This window comes from Phascolarctos cinereus, unplaced genomic scaffold (genome assembly GCF_003287225.1).
Source record: "Phascolarctos cinereus isolate Bilbo 61053 unplaced genomic scaffold, phaCin_HiC Scaffold_726;HRSCAF=1367, whole genome shotgun sequence".
NCBI lineage: Eukaryota > Metazoa > Chordata > Mammalia > Diprotodontia > Phascolarctidae > Phascolarctos > Phascolarctos cinereus.
In genome coordinates, this window is record NW_027556098.1 from 284,195,814 (window position 1) to 284,218,548 (window position 22,735).

The 22,735-nt window shown below is 40.8% G+C and overlaps 1 protein-coding gene across 4 annotated transcripts in view; it reads left to right on the forward strand.

Annotated features, from left to right (window-relative positions):
• Positions 1-22,735, forward strand: part of AMOTL1 (angiomotin like 1) — a 229,816-nt gene that overhangs the window by 46,971 nt on the left and 160,110 nt on the right. For 2 of the 4 annotated variants that reach the window (XM_021000599.2, XM_021000602.2), the window contains exon 1: positions 17,410-17,630. The exons of 1 other annotated variant lie outside the window; for it this stretch is intronic. In XM_021000599.2, coding sequence (XP_020856258.1) covers positions 17,579-17,630 — 52 coding nt within the window. In that variant the 5' untranslated portion in view covers positions 17,410-17,578. One more of the 4 variants, XM_021000601.2, reaches the window with a different exon arrangement.

Consider the following 22,735-nt stretch of genomic DNA (forward strand, 5'->3'; position numbering starts at 1 on the left):
TATTAATTTTACCATTGTTTTATATATTTAAGAACCAGGCTTATATCCAGCCTTTCTCTATCAGATGTTTTGTCTTTCATCATTTTTCTTATATTCCCCCTACATTATTGCCTTATATTGCCTCCTACATTCTCTAGGGCAATTACATTTATTCCTGGCTGACCTGAAAATTGTTTTCTATTGCCCTACTGAGAGTCCTGTATATGTACCAGTTCTCAGCACATGTAAATATGGACACTCAAGGGTTGTAAGAGAACTAAAGATCAGGATAGAGTTGGTGTGGCTGTGAATTTATTGCCTCCACCCCTTTCTGAGTCCCAGCAAGTCTCTAAACTGGTCTGTGCAGTCTTGGGAGTGTATCCTTGGAATGGAAGTTTGTCAAATCCTCCTACTCTTCTTTTTCTGCTGCAGAAGGACATCCTTTGGAGTTTCCCATATGTTCTTTCTCTCCAATTATGGGGCAATATTGGTTTCTCGTGTTATAATTCCTGCATTCCTACTTGATAAGTCAAACACTTGGCTGGGGGTGGACGTGGGGGAATAAAACAAATCCTAGATCTGGAAGGGACCATAGAGACCAGCTAATCTAACCCTCTAGATTTATAGATGTGTAACTTGAGGCCAAGAGAAGTGATTAACCCAAAGTCACCCACCTGGCTAGTAGTAGAGTTAGTACTAGAACCCTGGTATCTTGATTCTCAGAGTAATTCAACAAACAACAAATGTTTCTCAAGTATTTTCTATTTGCAGAAAAGTATGCTAGGTGCTGGGGATACAAAGATAGAAATGATAGATTGTCCTCAAGGAGCTTACATTCTGTTGAGGAAATGGGGGTAGTTAAATAAGTACTCTCACAAGAATAATATAGGCATTATGGGGAAAAGGAAATATCCAAAGTGTTCTAGGGACCTTTGAGGAAGAAGAGAATAAATCCTTTCAGCTTGGGTTGGGAGGTCGGTGGAATAAAGTCTGCTCAGAGGAGGCGACAGCTTAGCCCAGGGCTTTTTCTTTCCTTTTTTTGTTTGTTGTTGTTGTTGTTTTGGCTAGGCAAAGTTAAGTGACTTGCCCAGGGTCACACAGCTAGTAAGTGTTATGTATCTGAGGCCAGATTTGAACTCAGGTCCTCTTGAATTCAGGGCCGTGCTCTATCCACTGTGCCACCTAGCTGCCCTAGCCCAGGGCTTTTTCCAGCATGCCATAGTAGAGCTACAAAGTATCACTGTCACCACAGAATTCAGTAAATGGTAACCAGGTGTCACTAGAAGTTAAATCAGTTAGACAGAATCTCTAGGAATAAAAATTAATCCTAGCAGTGACCTAAAGGTCATCTAAATGATGACTCCTGCCATAATGTTGGCATAGTTCCAACTATTTAAAGCAATAGCAACCTCTCTGGGTCTCAGTTTCCTACTCTGTAGAATAATAACTGACATTTAGGTAAGTAACCTCACTCTGCCACCACCCCCTGTACTATAGGGTCAGACAAGGAAGAGGGAGGGAGTGGTCAAGTTCAAGTGCTCAAGTTCCCTGATGGGGGAGTGAAAGAGGAAATGGCATGACCCAGCTATGGGGCATGGTAGATACTCAATACATTCTTTCTACTTCAATAATGAATAAATAGCAAAAAGTACACAATTTTTGAAGTCTGAATTACTGAGCATTGTGGAATGTTAGAGCTAAAACTAGAGATTTTCTAGTCCAATCCCCAAATTTTATTACATGTAGAAAAACTGAGACCCAGAGAAGTTATTGGCTTGCCTAGCATCACATTGCTACCCAAGGGGCAGAGGCAGGATTAGAACCCTAATCTTACTTTTCTGGAACTATTCTGAGCAATGGAAACAACAGGAAATGGAGAGAGCTGTTCCCTGCTTCTGCACCTATAACTGAGCTGTCCAGGTAGGGGCTGGACAAAATGGTCTCTGTGGTTTCCTTAAGCTCTTAAATAATGTGATTCTATGAGCTATGGCTGGTGTGTGTGTGTGTGTGTGTGTGTGTGTGTGTGTGTGTGTGTGTGTGTGTGTTTTCAAGATCTGTCATGCTATTGTGAATTTTATTTCTGTTCCTCAAAGAGAACATGAGAAATGTTCAAAACATCTGAAAACATTAGAATTGCCATAATGGGTGTGAACAGCAGCCCATCCAGGCCAATATTCTGTCTAGCTATGAAGCAAAAGATTGAGTTTTAGAAACAAAAATAATTTAAAAATCCAAACAAGCTTCATTTAAAAGCAGGTTGCAAGAGATCTCCATTATGAACAAGCTGACCTACGTACTCCCTCAGTTATTTTGATGATTCTTTTAAAAAATCTAGGTTTTGTGTTGTTGTTTTAAAGCCTGGGTATGTTTCCAGCTTTATAAACCAAAGCATCTGTCTGAAACATCATCAGAAATACAAGAACTCAAACTAATTTCTCAGTTGGTTTTTCTGGGTAAAGGAGGGGAAAATAAATCACTATAGGATTTACCTCCTTTGGAAAAGATAGAGGGAACAAATAAACAAGGTCAGCATTGGTCACTTGCTCCTTGGTGCCTCAGTTTCCTCATCTATAACATGGAGACATTGGACTGGATGACTCTTGAAGCCCCTTACAACTCTATATCTATGATCCTTTGGTCCTGGTGGTTCATTTCAGTCTCTACTTCTCCCCTCCCCACTCTTTTCCCCATGCTCAGCTCTTTAATGGATTCTCCCTTGGAAGACTCTCCTTTCTGGGTCTGTACTAACCAGTCAACCAATTAGCTTATATTTATTGAGCACATTTATTGCTCAAGGTCACATATGTGGTGTCAGAGACACTCCTTAAGTTAGTAGAGGCTTCTTACTAGCTGTGTGACCCTGGGCAAGTCACTTAACCCCAATTGCCTAAAAAAAAAAAGAGAGACAGAGGCTCAACAGCCAAATAAAAGGCTATAGCTATTGATTGCACATGCTCTAAGGACTGACCCCCCATTACCCAATCTCTCTATTACATGAGGAAAAGACTTTGTACATAAAAGCTCTACATAAATATGAATCATCATCATCATTTTCTCCCAATATCTAGCTGAGTTGCTTATACTAAACAAAAGGAAAAGAGGATGGAGGGATAATTTATTATAATTTGGAGGCACCACCTTGGGAGAGTAGGTCTTAATGGGGCACTGAATTAGGGGGCTTCAGACAGGGTACATTGTGCTCAAGGATTTTGGACATCAGAAGAAACGCTGAGGGGCTGAGAGAAGGAGGGATAAGGGATGAAGAGGAGAACCAACAGGGCAGTAGCAGGGACAAATTTAGAGGACTCATTTTTAACTCTTTCAGGACAAAGTTTATCTAACAGCCTTAAGAGTTGGGAAGGACCTCCGAAACCCCACACATGAATAAAAATATCATCTACCACATGCCTGTTAGCTAATCATCTGATCTTTGACTGAAGGCTTATGATTAACACATTTTTGTATCTTCCTTCACATTTAACATAAGGACTTGAATATAGGAAGAACTTAAAAAATGAAATTGAATGAATTGATGAATAAATAAATGAATGAGATGACACAGTTTTGCCAAGGTAGACTCTAGCATCAGCAATCCTAGGGATTCATTCATATTTTCTCCTATTGGGAATCTTCATAAAGAACTGCCCCTGGGGGCTAATCTTAGGATATACCACATGGCAAGTGGAGTTTATCTACCAATACCTTTAGTTTTTCTGTTCCATGCTTGTGTAACTCCAGTTGCCCACTGCTTTCTTAGTGTCCTCTGGCTGCCCAGGGCACCTCTCTCTTTTTTTTTTTTAGTCAAACATTTATTAATTTATTTATTTTTAGTATTCAACATTCATTTCTTTTTTTTATAAATTCATTTATTTTGTTTTCAATATTTACTTCCACAAGATTTTGAATTCCAAATTTTCACCCCATCTCACTCTTCCCCCCCCCGAGATGGCATGCATTCTGAATATCCCTTCCCCTAGTCTGCCCTCTCTTCTACCTCTTCCCCCCTTCTCTTATCCCCTTCCCCTTCTATTTTCCTGTATGGCAGGACAGACTTCTGTACCCCATTTCCTGTATTTTTTATTTCCCAGTAGCATGTGAAAACATTTTTTTAAACATATGTTTTTAAAACTTTAGGTTTCAAATCTTCTCCCTTCCTCTCCCCACCCACCCTCATTGAAAAGGCAAGCAACTCAATATAGGTTATACATGTGCAGTTATGCAAAACACTTCCATAGTAGACAAGTTGTGAAAAACTAACTCTATTTCCCTTAATCCTATCCTGCCCTCCCATTTATTCTATTCTTTCTTTTGACCCAGTTCCTCCTCAGAAGTATTTACTTCTGATTACACCCTTTTCCAATCTGCCCTCCTCTCTATCATCCCCCTACTCTCTTGTCCTCTTCTCCCCCTATTTTCTTATAGGGTAAGACAAATTTCCATACCCAATTGAATGTGTATGTTATTCCCTCCTTAAGCCAAATCCTATGAGAATAAGATTCACTCATTCCCTCTCACCTTCCCCCACTTCCCCTCCACTATAAGAGCATTTTCTTTTCTAGTTTTTTTTTGTGAGATAATTTACCCCATTCTACCTCTCCCTTTCTTCTTCTCCAAATATAATCCTCTCTTATCCCTTAATTTTATTCTCTGGATATAACCCCTTAATCTCCAACTCACCCTGTGCCCTCTATCTGTCTATCTATCTATCTATCTATCTATCTATCTATCTATCTATCTATCTATCTATCTATCTATCTACCTATACATACATACAGTTTTTTTCCTCCAACTACCCTAATACTGACAAAGGTCTCATGAGTTATAAATATCATCTTTCCATGCAGAAATGTAAACAGTTCAATCTTAATAAGTCTCTTATGATTTCTCTTTCCTGTTTACCTCTTCATGTTCCACTTGAGTCTTGTATTTGAAAGTCAAATTTTCTATTCAGCTCTGGTCTTCTCATCAAGAATGATTGAAAGTGGGGCAGCTAGGTGGTGCGGTGGATACAGCACCGGCCCTGAAGTCAGGAGTACCTGAGTTCAAATCTGGCCTCAGACCAAACATTTGACCCTTACTAGCTGTGTGACCCTGGGCAAGTCACTTAACCCCAATTGCCTAAAAAGAAAAAAAAAAAGAATGCTTGAAAGTCCTCTATTTCACTGAATGACCATTTTTTCCCCTGAAGGATTATACTCAGTTTTGCTGGGTAGGTGATTCTTGGTTGTAATCCTATCTCCTTTGCCCTCCGGAATATTATATTCCATGCCCTGCAGTCCTTTTAATGTAGAAGCTGCTAAATCTTGTGTTATCCTGACTGTGTTTCCACAGTACTTGAATTGTTTCCTTCTGGCAGCTTGTAATATTTTCTCCTTGACCTGGGAACTCTGGAATTTGGCTATAATATTCCTAGGAGTTTTCCTTTGGGGATCTCTTTCAGGAGGAGATCTGTGGATTCTTTCAATTTCTATTTTGCCCTCTGGTTCTACTATATTAGGGCAGTTTTCCTTGATAATTTCTTGAAAGATGATGTCTAGGCTCTTTTTTTGATTGTGTCTTTCAGATAGTCCAATAATTTTTAAATTCTCTCTCCTGGATCTATTTTCCAGGTCAGTTGTTTTTCCAATGAGATATTTCACATTGTTTTCTAATTTTTCATTCTTTTGGATTTGTTTTACAGTGTCTTGATTTCTCATAAAGTCACTAGCCTCCAATTGCTCTATCTTGATTTTTAAGGAAGTATTTTCTTCAGTAATCTTTTGGATTTCCTTTTCCATTTGGCCAATTTTTCTTTTTAGGGCATTCTTCTCCTCATTGGCTTTTTGGACCTCTTTTGCCATTTGGGTTAAGCTATTTTGTAAGATGTTATTTTCTTCAGTATTTTTTGGGGTCTCCTTTAGCAAGCTGTTGACTTGTTTTTCCTGATTTTCTTGCATCACTCTCATTTCTCTTCCCAGTTTTTCCTCTACTTCTCTTACTTGCTTCTCAAAATCCCTTTTGAGCTCTTCCAAGGCCTGAGAGACTGATTCATATTTTTCCTGGAGGCTTTGGACGTAGGAGCTTTGACTTTGTTGTCTTCTTCTGGTTGTATATTTTGATCTTCTTTGTCACCAAAGTAAGATAATATAGTCTGACTCTTTTTGCACTGCTTGCTCATGATCCCGGCCAATTACTTGAGTTTTAAACTCTTTGTTGAGGTAAGAGTCTGCTTCCAATATGGAGAATGTACTGTCCCAAGCTTCGGGGGGTTTATATAGCTGTTCTCAGAGATACTTGTAGGGACCTATAAATTTTAAGTTCTTCCAAGTTGGTATGATAAGGGGCGAGGTGTTTACTCCTTTCCTGGCTTGTGCTGTGGTCTATTAGTGACCACAAGCACTTCTTTCTGCCCCGGAACTGTGAGGAAGGTTTCCTGTCCACAGCCACTACAAGCTCCACTGTGCCAGCCCTCCTTCTCACCCCAGGACCCCTGTCCAGAGCTGTGACCCAGATCCAAGCATAGGCAAAGCAGGAGATTCCTGCCTCAGCACCAGCAGACAGATCCCTGAAATTCCCCTCTGATCAGCCACTCGATTCTCCCTTAGTCTGTGGACCAGAAGCTTGGGAAGCAGCTGCCCACCCCAGGGCCACGCTCTTGGGGAATGGGGCTGAGACCCCGCCTTCCTCTCTTAGCACCGCAGAAACAGACTTTTCCCACCAGCCTTCTAGGTTGTCTTTGGCATTCGTGGATTAAGGAGTCTGGAAACTGCCACAGCTGCTTGGGATTCAGTCCTCTGAGGCCTACTCCAGGTTTGCTGTGGCCTGCGTGTCCATGCCATGCTGCGCTGCGCTCCCAGCCCAGCGAGATATACCTTTTTGATCAATCATCCTGGTTGTCTTGGGCTGGAAATTTGTTGCACTCTGTCTTTTTGTGGGTTAAGGTGCCTTAGAATTTGTTTAGAGCCATTTTTATAGGTATTTGGAGGGGTTTGGGGGAGAACTGAAGCAACTTGCTGCTTTCACTCTGCCATCTTGGCTGGTTCCCCCCCCCCCCCCCCCCCGTCTTGATAGTATCCTATCAAACCTTCTTACGACTACTTAGCTGTGTAACTTTGGGCAAATCACTTGACCTCATCTATAAAATAAGGATAATTAAACCTCCAATACTTACCTGTTGTGAAGAACAAATGAGATATACTCACCTGCAATCAAGGGGAAAAACATGAAAAGATCAGTAGAAGATCCAGGATGAGGCTCATCTAGACAGAACACGTGTGTTATCTGCCATGTGCTCAGAGCCACACGGCATCCAGGATGAAGGATAAGGCCAGCCATTGTTCTCTCATCCCACATGGGAAATGATTTAATCAATCAATGTTTTGATGTGATCCACAGCCAGAAGGGAAGAAAGAACTGAGTGGGGGGTTACTCCCTTAAAAACATCCACTGAGTCATTTGCTTTTGCTGTTTAGCAGCTAATGAGGGAACTTCCCTATCACCTCAAAGTGCTAAGATCTTCAGTGCAGAGACATTTATGACTGGATGCAGTCAGGAAGAGTGGCTTTGGGCATGTACAGGGATAGTCCTGGTTATATATCACAAGGCAGTTGATTGGTTCATATTGGGCCCCAGATTTGCTAAATCTAATTAATACCCTAATTATTTTTGTTGTTTGCTTGGTTTTCAGTCATCTGACTCTTAGTGACCCCTTTTGGAGTTTCTTGGTAAAAATACTGGAGTGGTTTGCCATTTCCTTCTCCAGCTCATTTTAAAGGTGAAGAACTGAGGAAAACAGGTTAAGTGACTTACCTGGGGTCACACAGCTAGTCTGAGGCTGGATTTGAACTCAGGAAGATGAGTCTTCCTGACTTCAGGCCCAGCACTTTCTTTATCCACTGTGCCTAAGTACCTAATACCTTAATATATAAGTAAAAAAGACTCCTATCAGATGAAACAAGCAGTTCTGAGTATTCATCATTTTCAAAATCAAGAAACATTAAGATATAGCAGAAAAGGATCAACTTGGAATTTAGGATTCTGGATTTAAATCCTGGCTCTGACAGGATAGGTGAGCAAGAGCAAGTCGCTTCACCTTTTTAAGCCTCAGTTTCTCAATCTGCTAAAATGAGTATAATGCTTGCAGTACATCTATTTCATAGGGTATTTATGAGGAAAGCTCTTGGTAAACCTTAAAGTATTATATAAATGTGAGCTGCCCTTTAATTTTTTAAAAAAGATCAAATTAGATCAAGTATGTGGAAGTTCTTTGTAAGCTGAAAAGCTGGAGCCAGGGCAAAACATCCCTCCTGTTTTTGCCCACCACAACTGAACCTATTTCTTTTGAATTCCATTCTGTCAGCCAGAGAAGAACTCTGCTAAATGTGACAGCAAGATGACATGGAAAGATGACATTGAAAGGTTCACATTCATTTTGTTTGTTTTGGGGGATAATTTATTGATATATTATGTCTTGGCACAATAGACATTCCCCAGCGAACCCTCAAATGATTCCCCTAACGTCAAAAACAAGTTAGTTTAGTGACTCATTGATTATTGCTTCAGAGCTGGCAGGGATCCCCTCAGAGATCTTCTAGTCTATACATCTACATCTCATTTATAAGGGACCTGAGGCCATTGAGGTGGCTGAAATAGATTGTTCAACAACATTTCAGAAAGGATGCCCTCTCTGACAGAATGGTACTAAGATTCAACAAGTTTGTTGTATTTTTATTTACATTGTTATAGGTAGTGGCCAGAGGGTTGGATAGAGAGGAAGTCCTAGGTTCAAGTACCGTCTCTGACGTGTGTTAGCTCTGAGACCATGGACAAGTCACTTAATCCCTCTGAGCATCAGTTTCCATATCTGCAAAATGGAGATAATAATAGTAATAATAATAACAATTATTATTATATCCCTCACAGGGATATTGTGAGGCTGTAATAAGGCAATGTATGTAAGACACTTTGTCAACTTTAAAGAATTATATAAATGTTTATCATCATCATCTATATGTGTATGTGTATATATATATATATATACACACATATACATATACATACATATATACATATATATACACACATACATGCATATATATACATACATACATACAGATATATACATACATATATATATATATATATATATATATATATATATATATTTGGCTCTGCTTCCTTCATTCTTCCTTCATCATTTCATACACAGGTCTTCCTATGTGTCTCTGAGCTCCTCATAATCATCATTCCTTACAGCCCAATAATATTCCATTATATTATTACACAATCATTTGTTTAGCCATTCCCCAATCCTTGTGCACAGATTTTGTGTAGCTTTTTATTATCACAAATGATGCTGCTATGAACACTTTGGGGTCTGGTCTTGATCTCAATAGTCTCCTTGAGATCTAGTCCCAGTAGTGATATCTCAGAGTCAAAGTCAAACAATATAGTAGTTTTTCCAGCAAAGTTTTAAATTGTTGCCCAGCAAGGTGGAACCAATTCATGGTTTAACCAGCTGGGAGTTGGTGTGCCTATCTTTTTACAGCTCCTCCAACAATAAATATTTTCATCTTTTGGTATCCTTGCTAGTTTGATGGATGTGAGTTGATATCTCAAGGTTGTTTTAATGTGTATTTCTCTGATTAACAAGGATTTTTGAACACTTTTCAGGTGGTTAGTTATGCAAACCAGGGGTGTGTGTGGCAAGAGTGGGGGGGGGGGAGACTCCTTTCTCTCCTGCCTCCCATCCCTATTCCAGAACAGGTTTCTGATTACTTACTTTTTTTTTTTTTTGGCCACTAAAACTTTTTTTTTTTAAACCTTACTGCTATCCATTTATTTTTTTTTTAAGGTAAAAAGCACAGAACTAATTGGAGATGAATTTCAATTAGTTTCAATTCCTTTATGTACCTATACTAGTTAAAAAAAAATTAAAACCTTTTCTCGCCTGGTCCAGATTGGGGTGTAGTTGATGACAGTCCTTCTTCATTCCCATCCATTTATTTGATTGACCTTCACCTATGAAGCCCCAGTTACAATGAATACTGTTTTTCCCTCTCTTTTTTTTTTCTTTCTCTAGGCTATTTCTTTTCTGAACATTTCTTTTCTTCCCCTTTGAGAACAATGTAAGCACTGGATCATCCCCTAAGCCTTTCAAAGCTAGTCAAGCTTGTTTATCTTAAGTCATAGCATCACAGAGTCCTATATCTTCAGGGGAAAGGGCCTTGGAGGTCATCATCTCCAACTTACTCATTTTATAGATGAATACCTTAAGACCAAGAAAACTGAAGTGACTTGCCCAAAGTAGCCAAGACAGCTCCAGAACTTGGATTTGAACTCAGGTCTTGTCACCCCAAGGTCAGTGCTCTTTCCGTATTTTCTGTTGTCACTTCTCAGAATCATGGTTCATTGGTACCATTAACAGAGTCTTCAGAGATCATTTAGTCCAATTTCCTAATTCTACAGAAGAGAAAACTGAGGTACTGAGGGTCAAGTGCCTCCCCAAGGTCACACTTGGCAAGTGGCAGAGCCAGGATTGAAACTCAAGTTGTCTGACTCCAAACTGCATTGCTTTTCATTCCAGAGATTTCCCCTAACTTTGGCTTTTTTCCCCGAAAGAAATGCTTAGAAATCATGAATTCTATTAAAGCCAATTTTTCTACCACAGGATTATGCTCAGTTTTGCAAGATAAATTATTCTTGGGTTAATTTACTTTGCTTTTCAGTAGGTCATATTCTGCTACTTCCTTTCCTTTCTTGTTGCTGATAGATAGTCCTATGGGATTCTGAGTAGAGTTTCTTTAGTACATGAACTGTCTTCTGTTGTTCAATGGCAATATTTTCTCATTGACCTGGGAATTCTAGAACTTGAAAATCCCATGTCTGGATGAGTTATTCATAAAGTTATTTATAAGGAGGGGGATTTCAGTCTGGTGGTGGCTGACAGATTCCACAGTGCACTCTATCTATATTTTGCCTTCTAGTTCTAATACTTGTCGGCAATTTTCTTTTATGAATTCCAGAAACATGGTGTTCCAGTTTTTGTTTCATCATACTCTTCTGGGAAGCCACTAATTTTTAGATTGTTTCTCCGACTCCTGTTTTCTAGGTCAGTTGTTTTTGATAGTAGGTATCTTAATGTAGTTTTCAATTTTTACTTGGATCACTGAACATTTCTAGTTCCTCCTCCATTTTTTCAGGGTAATCTACTGTTTTCCTGAGATTTTTTCAGTTTTGCATCTAAGCCATATATTCTCATTTTGAGTTTTTAAAAATTTAGTTTTAAACATTGTTTTCCATGAGTAAAAATCCATCTTCTGTCCTTCCCATCTCCTCTTTGCCCCTCAATGGAAAAACTAAAAAATAAAATCCTTGTAACAAATATGCATAGTCAAGCAAATCTAATTCTTACATTGGCCACATCCAAAAAAATATATGCCTGAATCTGCACCCTGAGGCCATCAGTTTTCTGTCAAAAGTTAAGTAGCATGATTTACTATCTTCTGGAATTGTGCTTGGTCACTTTGCACTGATTAGATTTCTTAAAACCTTTTGAAGTTGCCTTTGCAATGTTATTATTATTTTTATTTTTGTATAAATTGTTTTTCTGGTTTCACTCACTTTACTGTGCATCAGTTCATACAAGTCTTTCCAGATTTCTCTGAAACCTTTCATCTTTCTTGTGGTACAATAGTATTCCATTATATTCACATATATAATAATCTTTTTCTCTATTTCCCACTTGATGGACCTTCCTTTAGTTTCTAGTTATTTGCTGCTACTAAAAGTGCTTCTCTAAATGTTTTTGTACATATGGGTCCTTTTTCTTTTTCTTTAATCTTTTTGTGGTAGAGACCTAATTGTAAAAATTCTTGGTTCAAAGGGTATAGTTCACAGGCTTTTAGAGCATAGTTCCAAAATGCTTTTCAGAATGGCTAGACCAGTTCTTAGCTCCACCCACAGTGCATTAATATACTTCTTTCCCCACAACGCTTTCAACATTTGTCATTTTCCTTTTTTTGGTCAACTTTGGTCAACTGGATGGGTGTGAGGAAGAACCTGAGAGTTGCTTTAATTTTTGTTTCTTTAATTATTAGTGATTAGGAGCATATTTTTATATGGCCATGGATAGCTTGGATTTCATCCTCTGAAAACTGCCTGTTCTTATCCTTTGACTATTTATCAATTGAAGAATGTCTCTTATTTTTATAAATGGAATCAGCTCCCTATATATCTTGGGAAAGAGATCATAAAAACTTGCTAGAAAGATTTTTTTTCTCTCTAGTTACTTACTTCCCTTTTAGTTTTAGTTAAATTTGTACAAATTCCTTTCCTTTTGAGTTTTTCCATAAAGAATTTTAATTTTATTCATTAGAATGTAAATGCCTTGTGAGTAGAAATTTTTTGTTTATATTCCAAGCTTCTAATATAGTGTCTTGCATACTAATCAATATTTATTTAATTGAATTGAAATTCACTCCTTATCTCCTTCTATTCTTTTCTTATATCTTTTAGTCACTCTGATTAGGAGAATGGCAGACTGATATGGATTGTGACCATTACATTCTCTTTTCCTGGAGTTCTAATTTTAATTATTTCATTCTTCTGGAGTAGTATAATAGGATTCAATTACGCTACTTTATTTCTTCATGGTTTAAGAAATTTTCTTTGTTTCCTCCTTTTCTCAGTCTCCACATTGGCTTTTTTGGTGATGGCTTCCTTGTGGGTATTTCTTTCCTGTCACTTTGTTGTGTTTTAAGTTTATTTGACACATTTCTGGATGTTTTTAGGTGGTGAGGAGGATGTGGGCTTGTAACTATAACCAATATATTCTAGCTTACTCTACCAGAGTCAGACAGACTATATCTCTCCCTTAGTGTTCTCAGGTACCTTGTGGGATTTGTGAAATATTTTTTTTTCTGACATCAGCTTAAGGCCCCAAGCAACTATGTTCCTCCATTTTCAGGGAACCCCAGTTCCATCTAACCATTTAATACCAATTAGCTATTATAAAGGAATATTTACTCCAAAGATATAGCAACAACAAATGTCCAAATATTTTCCCCTATACTACTTCAATCTGGAGTGGGGTTTAGGCTCAAAACTTAGCTTATGCCTACCTAGCATTGGTCCTACCAAGTTCATGTCTAGTTATACTGCTTGGTGAGTCCTGAAGTTCACTCCTGAAGACAAGTCTTTGTTCCTTGGGGCACCAATACTGTAAAACTTGATTATGACTCCTGTATTCCTGTGGCTTGTTCTCCCAAATTTAGAGTTTCCATTCCCTGTACCTAGAATAGAAAAGAATGAATGAGAAGGCCATGGAGGACCCATTTCTTAAAGGGCTGATGGCGTCAAAAAAGGAAGACCCCAAAGCCTCTTTCCTTTCAGTCTCTCTCCTAATGGCAGTCACACCTCCAGCGTGCAGACAGTAGGATGAAGAAATGTCTGGAGCTGACTCAGGCCTTTTATAACACACTGACAGTTCTGGCTAGGCAGCCAGCAGAAAAAGGTTCTTGCCAATCAAAACCAGTTACAGAATGTCCATGCATGCTTTAGTCTCTCCAAGGCACTACATTTACATGTCATCATGATTCTCCTGGAAAGCAATTCTGTAGCATTCTCCACATGGAGAGACAACATCTGTGGTGTCTCACCCTGTCCTTCTGCTGATGGAGTATGCAAATAGAACAGACCCCACTACATAAGCAAGCTCTTAGCCAGCCATCTTACCAGGGTAATCCCCAAGGTTTGCATTTTAATAAGCTTCTAGAAACAATTATCCAATCAGTTATTTCCTAAAGGTGTGTTGGTATGTGCTTACTGCTATACCAGACAGTAGAGGGATTCAGAGGTATAAGACATGAATGATCTCTTCCTTCCAAGAATTTAAAGTCTAGTTGAGAAGACATATCTAACACATGAAACAAAGGCACTAGATATAAAACAAAATCTAAGTGCTCTTTTCTGGGGAGACAGATTCTCAGTGGCTGGACATTCAGGGCAACGAGGGCTGGACTGGCCAGAGAAAGCTTGGGCTGGGAAAGCTTCATGAAGAAGGTCAAATATGAGCTGGGTTTTAAAGTATCTTTAGGACTTTAACAGGTGAAAAAGGGAATGGAGAGAGGATTTGCCAGGCAAAGGAAACAAGGGGAACAAAAGTACACTCTGGATATAATGTACTTTATAGCTTCAGCCTCACATAAGGCAGAAAATATAGGTTGATATAGCAATGCCTTTGAGAAACAATACAATAATGAACAGAGTTGTTAATCTGAGTTTGGCTTATTTATTAATTAAATAATTATTTATCAATTAATTAAAATATTAATCAATTAAGCAGTGACAGAGTGCCACTTTATAGGGATAAGGAGTTTTTGTCCTAGCTCAGCTAGCTAATTTTCCATGTAACTTCACTTTGCATCTGGGCCACAGTTTCCCCATCTGTAAAATGAAGGGATTGAATTCGATGGTCACTAAGGTCCCTTCCCTCCCTACATCCTCCAATTCTATGAGCCCATTATTTTTATCTGTGCAAATCTACCTTATACTACTTCCTAACACAACTGCTCCACTCCAGGTACCTTTTCCCAAACATATCAAGCCATGCTGATTTTGGACTCCTACGTTTTGGGCATGTGTATACTTATATGCTTGTGCCTGTATGCTCCCTGCTGCTTTTTCAAATCTTATTCATCCTTCAGGGCTCAACTCAAATGCCACTTCCTACTTTCCTGCTATTCCTCTCCTTCAGTCTTTCATCTAGAAACTCCTTAACACTTACTTTGGCACTTAATATATGCTGTTGCCACTTAACTGTTTCAGTGTGTCTGTATCTCATCTCTTCAACTAGAAGTTTTTGCACAGGTAATCTTCTGGAGGGGAGGAATCATATTTTAATTTTTTTTTTCTATTTCCCTCACTATCCTTTCTTCAATCAGTCCATAAATCATGGGTGGGGAAACTGCCATAAACAGTTCTTAAGTGTTTACCTACCTACCACCTGTTAGGCATTATGCTAAGTACAGGGGAAACAAAGAAAGTCAAAAGATGGTCTCTGCCCTCAAGGAGCTCACAGTCAAATGGGGGAAATAACATGCAAACAGCTATGTACAAACAAGTTATATACAGGATAAATGGGAAATATTCAACAGAGGGAAGGCACTGGAATTAAGAGGGATTAGGAATTAAAAGGTGAGATTTTAGCTGGGACTTGAAGGAAGGCAGGGAAGGCAGGAGGTGAAGATGAGCTGGGAGAAGGCATTTAGGGTTGGGGTTTCTGTCCAGGCATAGGAGACAGCTGGAAAGATGATTGTCTTATTCAAGGAACAGTGTTTCTAGATTAATGCTCCCTACCAATGACATCACAGATCTGATCCTAAAATAAAACATAAAAAGCAAACTAACCAAACAAAATAGCAAAGATGCAGAGGGAGTAAGGTGTAAGAAGATTGAAAATTTAGGACACCAGACTTGGAAGGGCTTTGATCTGCAAAAAAGGATTTTATTTTATTTTTCTTCTGTAGGAGACAGGGAGCCATTGGAGTTTATGGAGTAGGAGAGTGATATGGTTACACCTGCTTTTCGGAAGATTACTTTGACAGCTGATTCAAGGATGGACTGGAATGGACTTGTGGCAGCAAAGTTATTGCAGTAGTCCAGGAGTGAAATGATAAAGGCCTGTATCAGGCTGGTGGCAGTGTCAGAGAGAGTCAAATATCCTCAAGAGACACTACAAAAGCAAAATTTGACAGGCCTTGGCAACAGATTGAACATGGGGTATGTTATGAGAGAGAATGAGATTTTTCTTGGACCATAAGTATTGAGCAATTTTTTTTTGAGGGAAGGGTCTGGGCCTACCTATTCAATTTAATCATTGTAGAAAATGACTACAATGGAAACTCATTACATTAAGGCAGATCCAAGAGTTGGGTAGGGCATTGACTGAGACATTAAGCGATTAAGAGGGGCAAACAGTTAGTATGGATCAGGGGCAAGATTTGGATATGGGTCTTCCTGTCCTCTAAGGCCAGCCCCTCCATCCCACACATTGCCTCACAAACAGAGTATTCTCTTAAAGATATTCAGTGAATACTTGTTAAATGAAGGAAAGTATGAATGAATGAATGAATGAATGAATGAATGAATGAACAAATCACAGAGTTTGGATTTTATTCTGTGATTGTGGTACACTGAAGTGGCAAGGAGTAATATGATGAAAGTTGTGTTGTAGGATGATTAACTTGAGGCCAATGTCCCCTGGCTTTTGGGAATGGGAAGAGGAAAAGCTAGTGAAAAAAAAAAAGACCAATTAGGACAGAACTGCATTAATCCTGGCATAAGAAGAAGTGGGCCTGGACTAGTGTTATGGCATTGGGGAAGGAAAAGAACAGATGGGAAAGAGAAGATGTTTCCTACCTTTCCTCCTTTCCTGTTTGCTGTAGCTCTGAGTCATCCTTGTAGCCAACACTTTCCTCCAAGTATCTGGAGAGTCTTCTTGGGTGCAGGAATGCTTAGGTACTGGAGTGGTGCTTTCAACCTGTCCCCTCCCCCCCACCAACTGCCACCTTTAAATCTTTGGGGAAAGGGTGATAATTTGCCAGTCCTTTCAAAGAATCCCAAATTGAATCAGAAGCTTTTTCTCGAGTCATTTGCTTTGCCTCTTCTCAGGCCAAGAGTTTCTTGGTGGCTCATAGGCACTTTGTATTGCATCTATGCCTACCATCTAAGCATCCCAGGAGTATTTTAGCTCTCTTGCTGGCAAGACGGCACGTCGATGCTTGAAGTCTAACCACGTGTGACCAGGGAGGAGGGGAGTGTGAGGGAGAATACAAAGACGAAAATACAATAGAATTTAGAGCATCAAACGCCCCAACCTTTTAACCTGGAAGGATTTTTTGTTTTGTCCAAAACAAAACCCGAGGCAGAACCCCACCTGGACCCTAGGGACAAATCTGGATCTCCATTTCTGTTCCTTTGCTTCGACTTGGCTCGGGTGAGTTGGAAGGATCGGGGAGGGAACGGAGAAGGTAGGAAAAGAGAAAATCCAGGGTCCATAATTAAGCAAGGGCTCTAAATAAAATAATCGAGGCCAGCTTCTTACCGAGAGGCACCAAAGGAAAGCTCTCCCGACGTGGGCACCTCCCCAGCACCTAGTATGGACTAGGGATAGAGGAATTCGATTGTCAGTCAAGTTCATGGGTCAAGTCTCCAAGATGCGGGAGGGAGGTGAAAGGTTTTTTTTTTTGACCAGGCGGGCATTAGGGCCCAGCAGCCGTGCTTGAGGTGGTAGGGGTGGGTTTGAAAGTGTAGGGTTACACAGACGGATTCCAGCGCCTGCCCCCTCCCCCTGTTACTCGGCCGGGGCCGCTGGGGACTGAAGCGGCGGCGAGTACATGGTGCACCACTAGGACCCAGCAGAGGTTGCTATGATTTGGGCAGTAGGTAAAGGCCTGACATTCCTCTCATTCCAGTGTGAATGGGGCTGATTGTTGGGTCGGCTATCCCCGCTCTCCGCGCCGCGTCTCTCCCAGTCTCGCACACATCATGTCCAGCATGATGCCCAGCGGCCGCCGCTGCTTTCCCCAGCCCCGGGAACTGAACTAGCCATGGTGGCCTCATGTGGATGGCAAAGTTTCTCCTGGGAACTCCCGAGCCTGGTGGAGTGAGAGGTAAAGAGCGTCCCCAGCTCTCTCTGGGCTTGGGCTGCGGGTGGAGAGAGGAGGCGACTCCGTGCCTGCCTCGCTGCCCGCCGATCACACCACCCGGCCAGGCTAGTTCAGCCCGCCCTCCGCTTCCTTCCCTTGCTCTCCTGGGGCTGATTTGGAGCTGGGGGTGTGTGGGTTTCGGCCCTCCAGTCTGGCCTGGGCCCGCGGAGCAGGGACTGAGCTTGACCGCTGGTTAGGCAACAGAGCTGGGGAGGGATTGGAGCCGCGACCCTGACCACAACTTGTCGCTCCCTGGCACTGGAGTTTTTAAAAGAAAAGGGAGAGCACGGTGGGGAGAAAAAGGGGAAGTGCCTGTGGTCCCCCACCCTTACCGGAGGAGGGGGACGTCCGCCTAAAGCTGCCCCCTCTCCAAATCCGCGCTCCCTGCTTTTGGAAACAAAAAGTGTCGCGACTGAACTGGTGCGCGGCGGCGGTTCTTGCGATCCGCCCCCGGGACGAAGGCGGGCACCGAGCGCTCTCCGAGGAGGGCTAGGAGGGAGGGGAGCCTGCCTTTCCCAGGGAGGTACTGCCATATGGTTGTAGTTTTTTGGGGGGCAGTGTATGTAGTTGAGGCAGGGATCGCTGGGGCCGAGTAGAGTTTTCGAGGAAAACTGCTTTTGGAGAGGAATAGGGTGGAGGGGGGGAGTTGGGGTGAGGGGAGAGTGGAGGGGACGTTGGCGGAGAGAGAAGCGCAGAGGGGATGTCCGGGAGGGGGGTGCCCGTTGCGAAGGACAAAGGCACTTACACGCGCACACGCACACACACACACACACACACACACACACACTCACTCACACACACGCACAGCCACCCCAACTCCACCCAGCCCGAGGGGCAAAGAGCCCCGGCGCGCAGGACCCTTCTTGTTTGGGAGGAACACGGAACTGCGCCCGTTCGCTCCGCCGGGATGTGTCGGGCGACGCCGCCCAGGACTGGAGGGGACGTGCCCTGGACCCCAAGGCGGAGATCGCCCGAGCTGGACTGCCTTCTTTGTTCTCCCAATATATTTTGGGATCCAGAAACCCGACAGTTAGATAAAGCCCTGCCCCAGCATCTTAATAGCTTTAAAATAATCCGGTGGGGGGGGGCGGGCGGGGAAGTAGTATGATGTGTAGGGGAACAATTTCACTTTCTAAGTGGAACTGGCTTTTCTTGGAATATGACATTTGTAACAGGGCAGGGAAGAGCACATCCCTCTCTGACAGCCAGCGGGCAGTTGGGATACCATTAGAGATGGGTTAATGCCCTCACTTTCTGCTGCCTGATTTTCTCTTCTGGCATTCTCCCCCCCCCTTTAAATAAAGTGTCTGTAACTAAGTTGAGCTTGATAATGAAACAGTGTAGCTGGATAAATTAGGAAGAGTGCTTATGCCTGTAGTACCCGAGCCAGTATGAGTAGATTCTTCGTGATTCTCTCTCTCCCTCTCCCTCTCCCTCTCCCTCTCCCTCTCCCTCTCTCTCTCTCTCTCTCTCTCTCCCCTTCTCCCCCACCCCCGACAGAATTTGCCATACCCTACTTGCCTAAAAACCTTTTTCTGAGATCCGAACTATACTTGGGCCTCCTTCCCATTTTTTTTCTACCAAGATTTCACTTCCTCCTCTACCTGCCCCCTCCCTTACCCCATCCACGGCACACTTTAGAAAATTCGGAGAACATCAAAGTCCAAGGACTTTGGTTCTGGTTCTACTACTCCTTAGTAGCTGGAACCTGAAAGTGTGTCAGAGATCATTTAGTTTTGCTCCCTCATTTTAAGGAAACTGAGGCCAAAAGAAAGGAATCACAGAAACATAGGGTTAGAAGGGGCCTTAGAGGTCATCTAGTCAAACCTCTCCCCTCCCCCTCCCCTCATACTGCTCCTTCTGTGCTATTCTGGTCCCTGTCTTTCTATAAATCATATGTAGAGAATCTACTCAGTGTGCTGGAGGCCTGCCTCTGGGACTTGCTAACTAGTGTGTATGCCAGAGCAACACTCAAGCTGCTTCTCTATTATCCTGTTCCTACTACATGAGTGGCTCACTTACTTTTATGTTTATGTATTTGCCCAAGGTCACATAACTAGTAAGTAGTAGAGTTCTGCTTTGGAAAGAGAATGAAATATAGCTAGCATTTATATAGTGCCTACTATGTGCCCTGTCAGTGTGCTAAGGATTTTATAAACATTGTCTCATTTGATCCTCATAACAACCTTGGGAGGAGGGTATTATTATTATTATCCCTATTTTACAGTTGGGGAAACTGAGGCAAACAGGGTTGAGTGACTTGCCCATTGTCACACAGCTGGTAAGTATCTGGGGTCAGATTTTAACCCTGGCCTTCCTGACTCCAGGCCCAGCACTCTATTCACTGTACCACCTAACTTCTTTGAAGAGCTTTGGCTTTTGAGTCTGAGGACTTGGGTTTGAATTAAACCTCTACTAATTACTGCGTGTGTGACTTTGGGCAAATAATATACCTTTTAGCCTTTAGTTTCCTCATCTGGAAAATGGATGGACTGGACTACGTTATTCCTAAGGTCTCTTCCAGCTCCAAACTTTTTATGACTTTGGACAGACTACTTTGTCTTTTGTTTTTGTTTCTGTTGCAGTAGTCTTCAGATAGAATACTTATAACTGTTGTTTACCTCACTAATGGAAAGTAAGTTTGTATCACGACTGTAAACTTCCTGGAGTTTCTAGGAAAAAGCTCGGAAGTACCAGATAGATAGATAGATAGGAAGTCAGATAGATTAAAACATTTATTAAAAATTTACTATGTGCCAGGCACATATGTATTAAACAAGGTAACTGTGAGTGGTTTGGGCCACCCATGGAAGCAATATGTTAACAAACTGCTCACTCTTTAGCCACAGTAAACATTTATGAATGAAACTAGATTAAAGTGATATTAATAGCTATGCTCCAGCAATTCTCCAGAAGGTAGCAAATGAATGCTTGATAAATGTTGAATAATCAGCTGGTTCCTACTTCTCCAAATTTTGGCCTGTGGAACCTTGCCAAATGAGCAAAGATTTTGGGCAGCTTCCTTACCAGTCTCCTGCCCTTGTTACCTCTGTTTATCTAGATTAATGAGGATAAGTTTCTGAGATCCAAGGAGGAAAAAAAAGGGCACTTAGTACTACTCTAAGTGTATGAGCAATGAGTGTTCTAAGTGTATTGGGGATATTTGGGGTATTGCCCCATATGCATACATTGAGGGTAGTCCTCACCTTCACATACATTTGTAGTTGCCTCATAATCCTCTGAAGCACCACTTGTACACAATTCCTATTTAGGGCTTGTGTAACGCTAAGACATCTTTAATGGAAGGTTTTGAGAATGTCCATAACTGTCCTTAATGTATGGTAAGCAAGCATGTTATGTATGGTAAGCAAGCATGTTATATGTACATGAATATCATTTGAATATACTTATGGCAGCTTTTCATGTCCTGCCCTGAGAACAATAAATTTGGAGTCTTGCCTCTTTAACTTACTAGTTTTATGACTTTAGGCAAAGCATTAATCTTTTGGGGCCATGTTTGTTTGTCCAACTTTAGAATAGGGATAATAATACTTTTGCTACTTCCTTCACAGGGTCGTTGTGGATATGAAATGAGTGATCTATGGAAACCCCTTTACAAATGTGAGCAATAGTTATTATTATTAATGGCAAATGATCAATGCTCAAAATTCTTAAAGATCCAGATGAAGAGCATATATTTATTTATGTTTTAAAATGCTTTTTGGTGCCTTTTGTTTTTCTATCAGTTGTTTCCAGATATTGTCCCCCACCCCAAGGTTCCTATGGGATCAAAGGAAAACAGACCACAAACAACTGACTCAGTGATTGTCTGAGAATGTAAGCAGCATTATACATCCCCAAGTCCACCTCTTTCCAAATAGAAGGGAGGTGCAATTCATCACTGGTTTATTCTGTAGGAACAAGGTAGTAGATCAGTAACTTGAACAACGAAAATTATCAGAATTGGTTTGCAGGTTTTGGATAAAACAAGTCAGTGTTCTGCTTGCAATCTGAATTTTGAATATGTGTTTTTGTTTTTGTATAGTAAAGTTCATTAGAAATTCATTATGAAAAGCATGGATTTACTCCCTATATCCATCACTCCTTTTTTTTTGTGGTTCAAAGAAGTCTTGGTATTTAAGATTCTATATTGCACTTGGAGCAGAATACTAATGTTCCATAGGACATGTGAAGATCAAACATCATTTAAAATACATCTTTTCATGAAAGTTAATGGAGGATTTTCAGTTTAAATGAGATTTGAAAATGCTGTAGTTAAGAAAAGCCTGTGAATGCAAAAATGTGAGTGATTTTGTAGGGGAAGGCATTCGACTTAGAGAATATCTGCCCTTGGCCAATTAAACCAAAGGCTTCATATCCTTGGTCTCATTCTTTGTGATCTCTGCCCCAACTGTGAAGCATCTAGGACCTAAGGGCGTGAGGGAAATCAGAACAAACTGAAAGAAATTAGGCTCAGGGCAGATAACAGTATTAATGGACTTGGAAAGTACATTCTATAAATAGTAGTACTGCGCTTTTCTGGACTAGTGGTGATAATTGACCTTAACTGCATAAGCACAAAGAAAGCTAGTGAAAAAATCTGTAAACTAGAATGATTTTTCTAAACTGGTATTTTCTTAAACCTATCTACAAAGACTGGTTCGGAATAACAACTGACATTTATATAGCACATTAAGGTTTGCAGTATGCTTTATGTATATTATTTTATTACTTTCAAACTCAAATGCATATTTCTTTCTGTGATTTAAAACAGAGGATTTCAACAGTTTACGGTGGTGGTTTTTTGTTTGCTTTCTCATCTCATCCTCCCTTTAGGTTCATGGTGGTTCTGGGTCTCTCTTTTTTTTTAAAAAAAATATTATTGGCCATTTTGATGGCCCAGAATGCATTAGGTAGTTATGAATCCCTGAAAGGTATATTGAAGCTGGCAATATAATGTGGAGAAAGGAATGCTGGACACAGAATCAGAAAAACTGGGACCAAATCCTAGCAAAACTAACTAAAACATTAACTGAGTCTGATAGTATATGTGACAGTTCACAGTCATA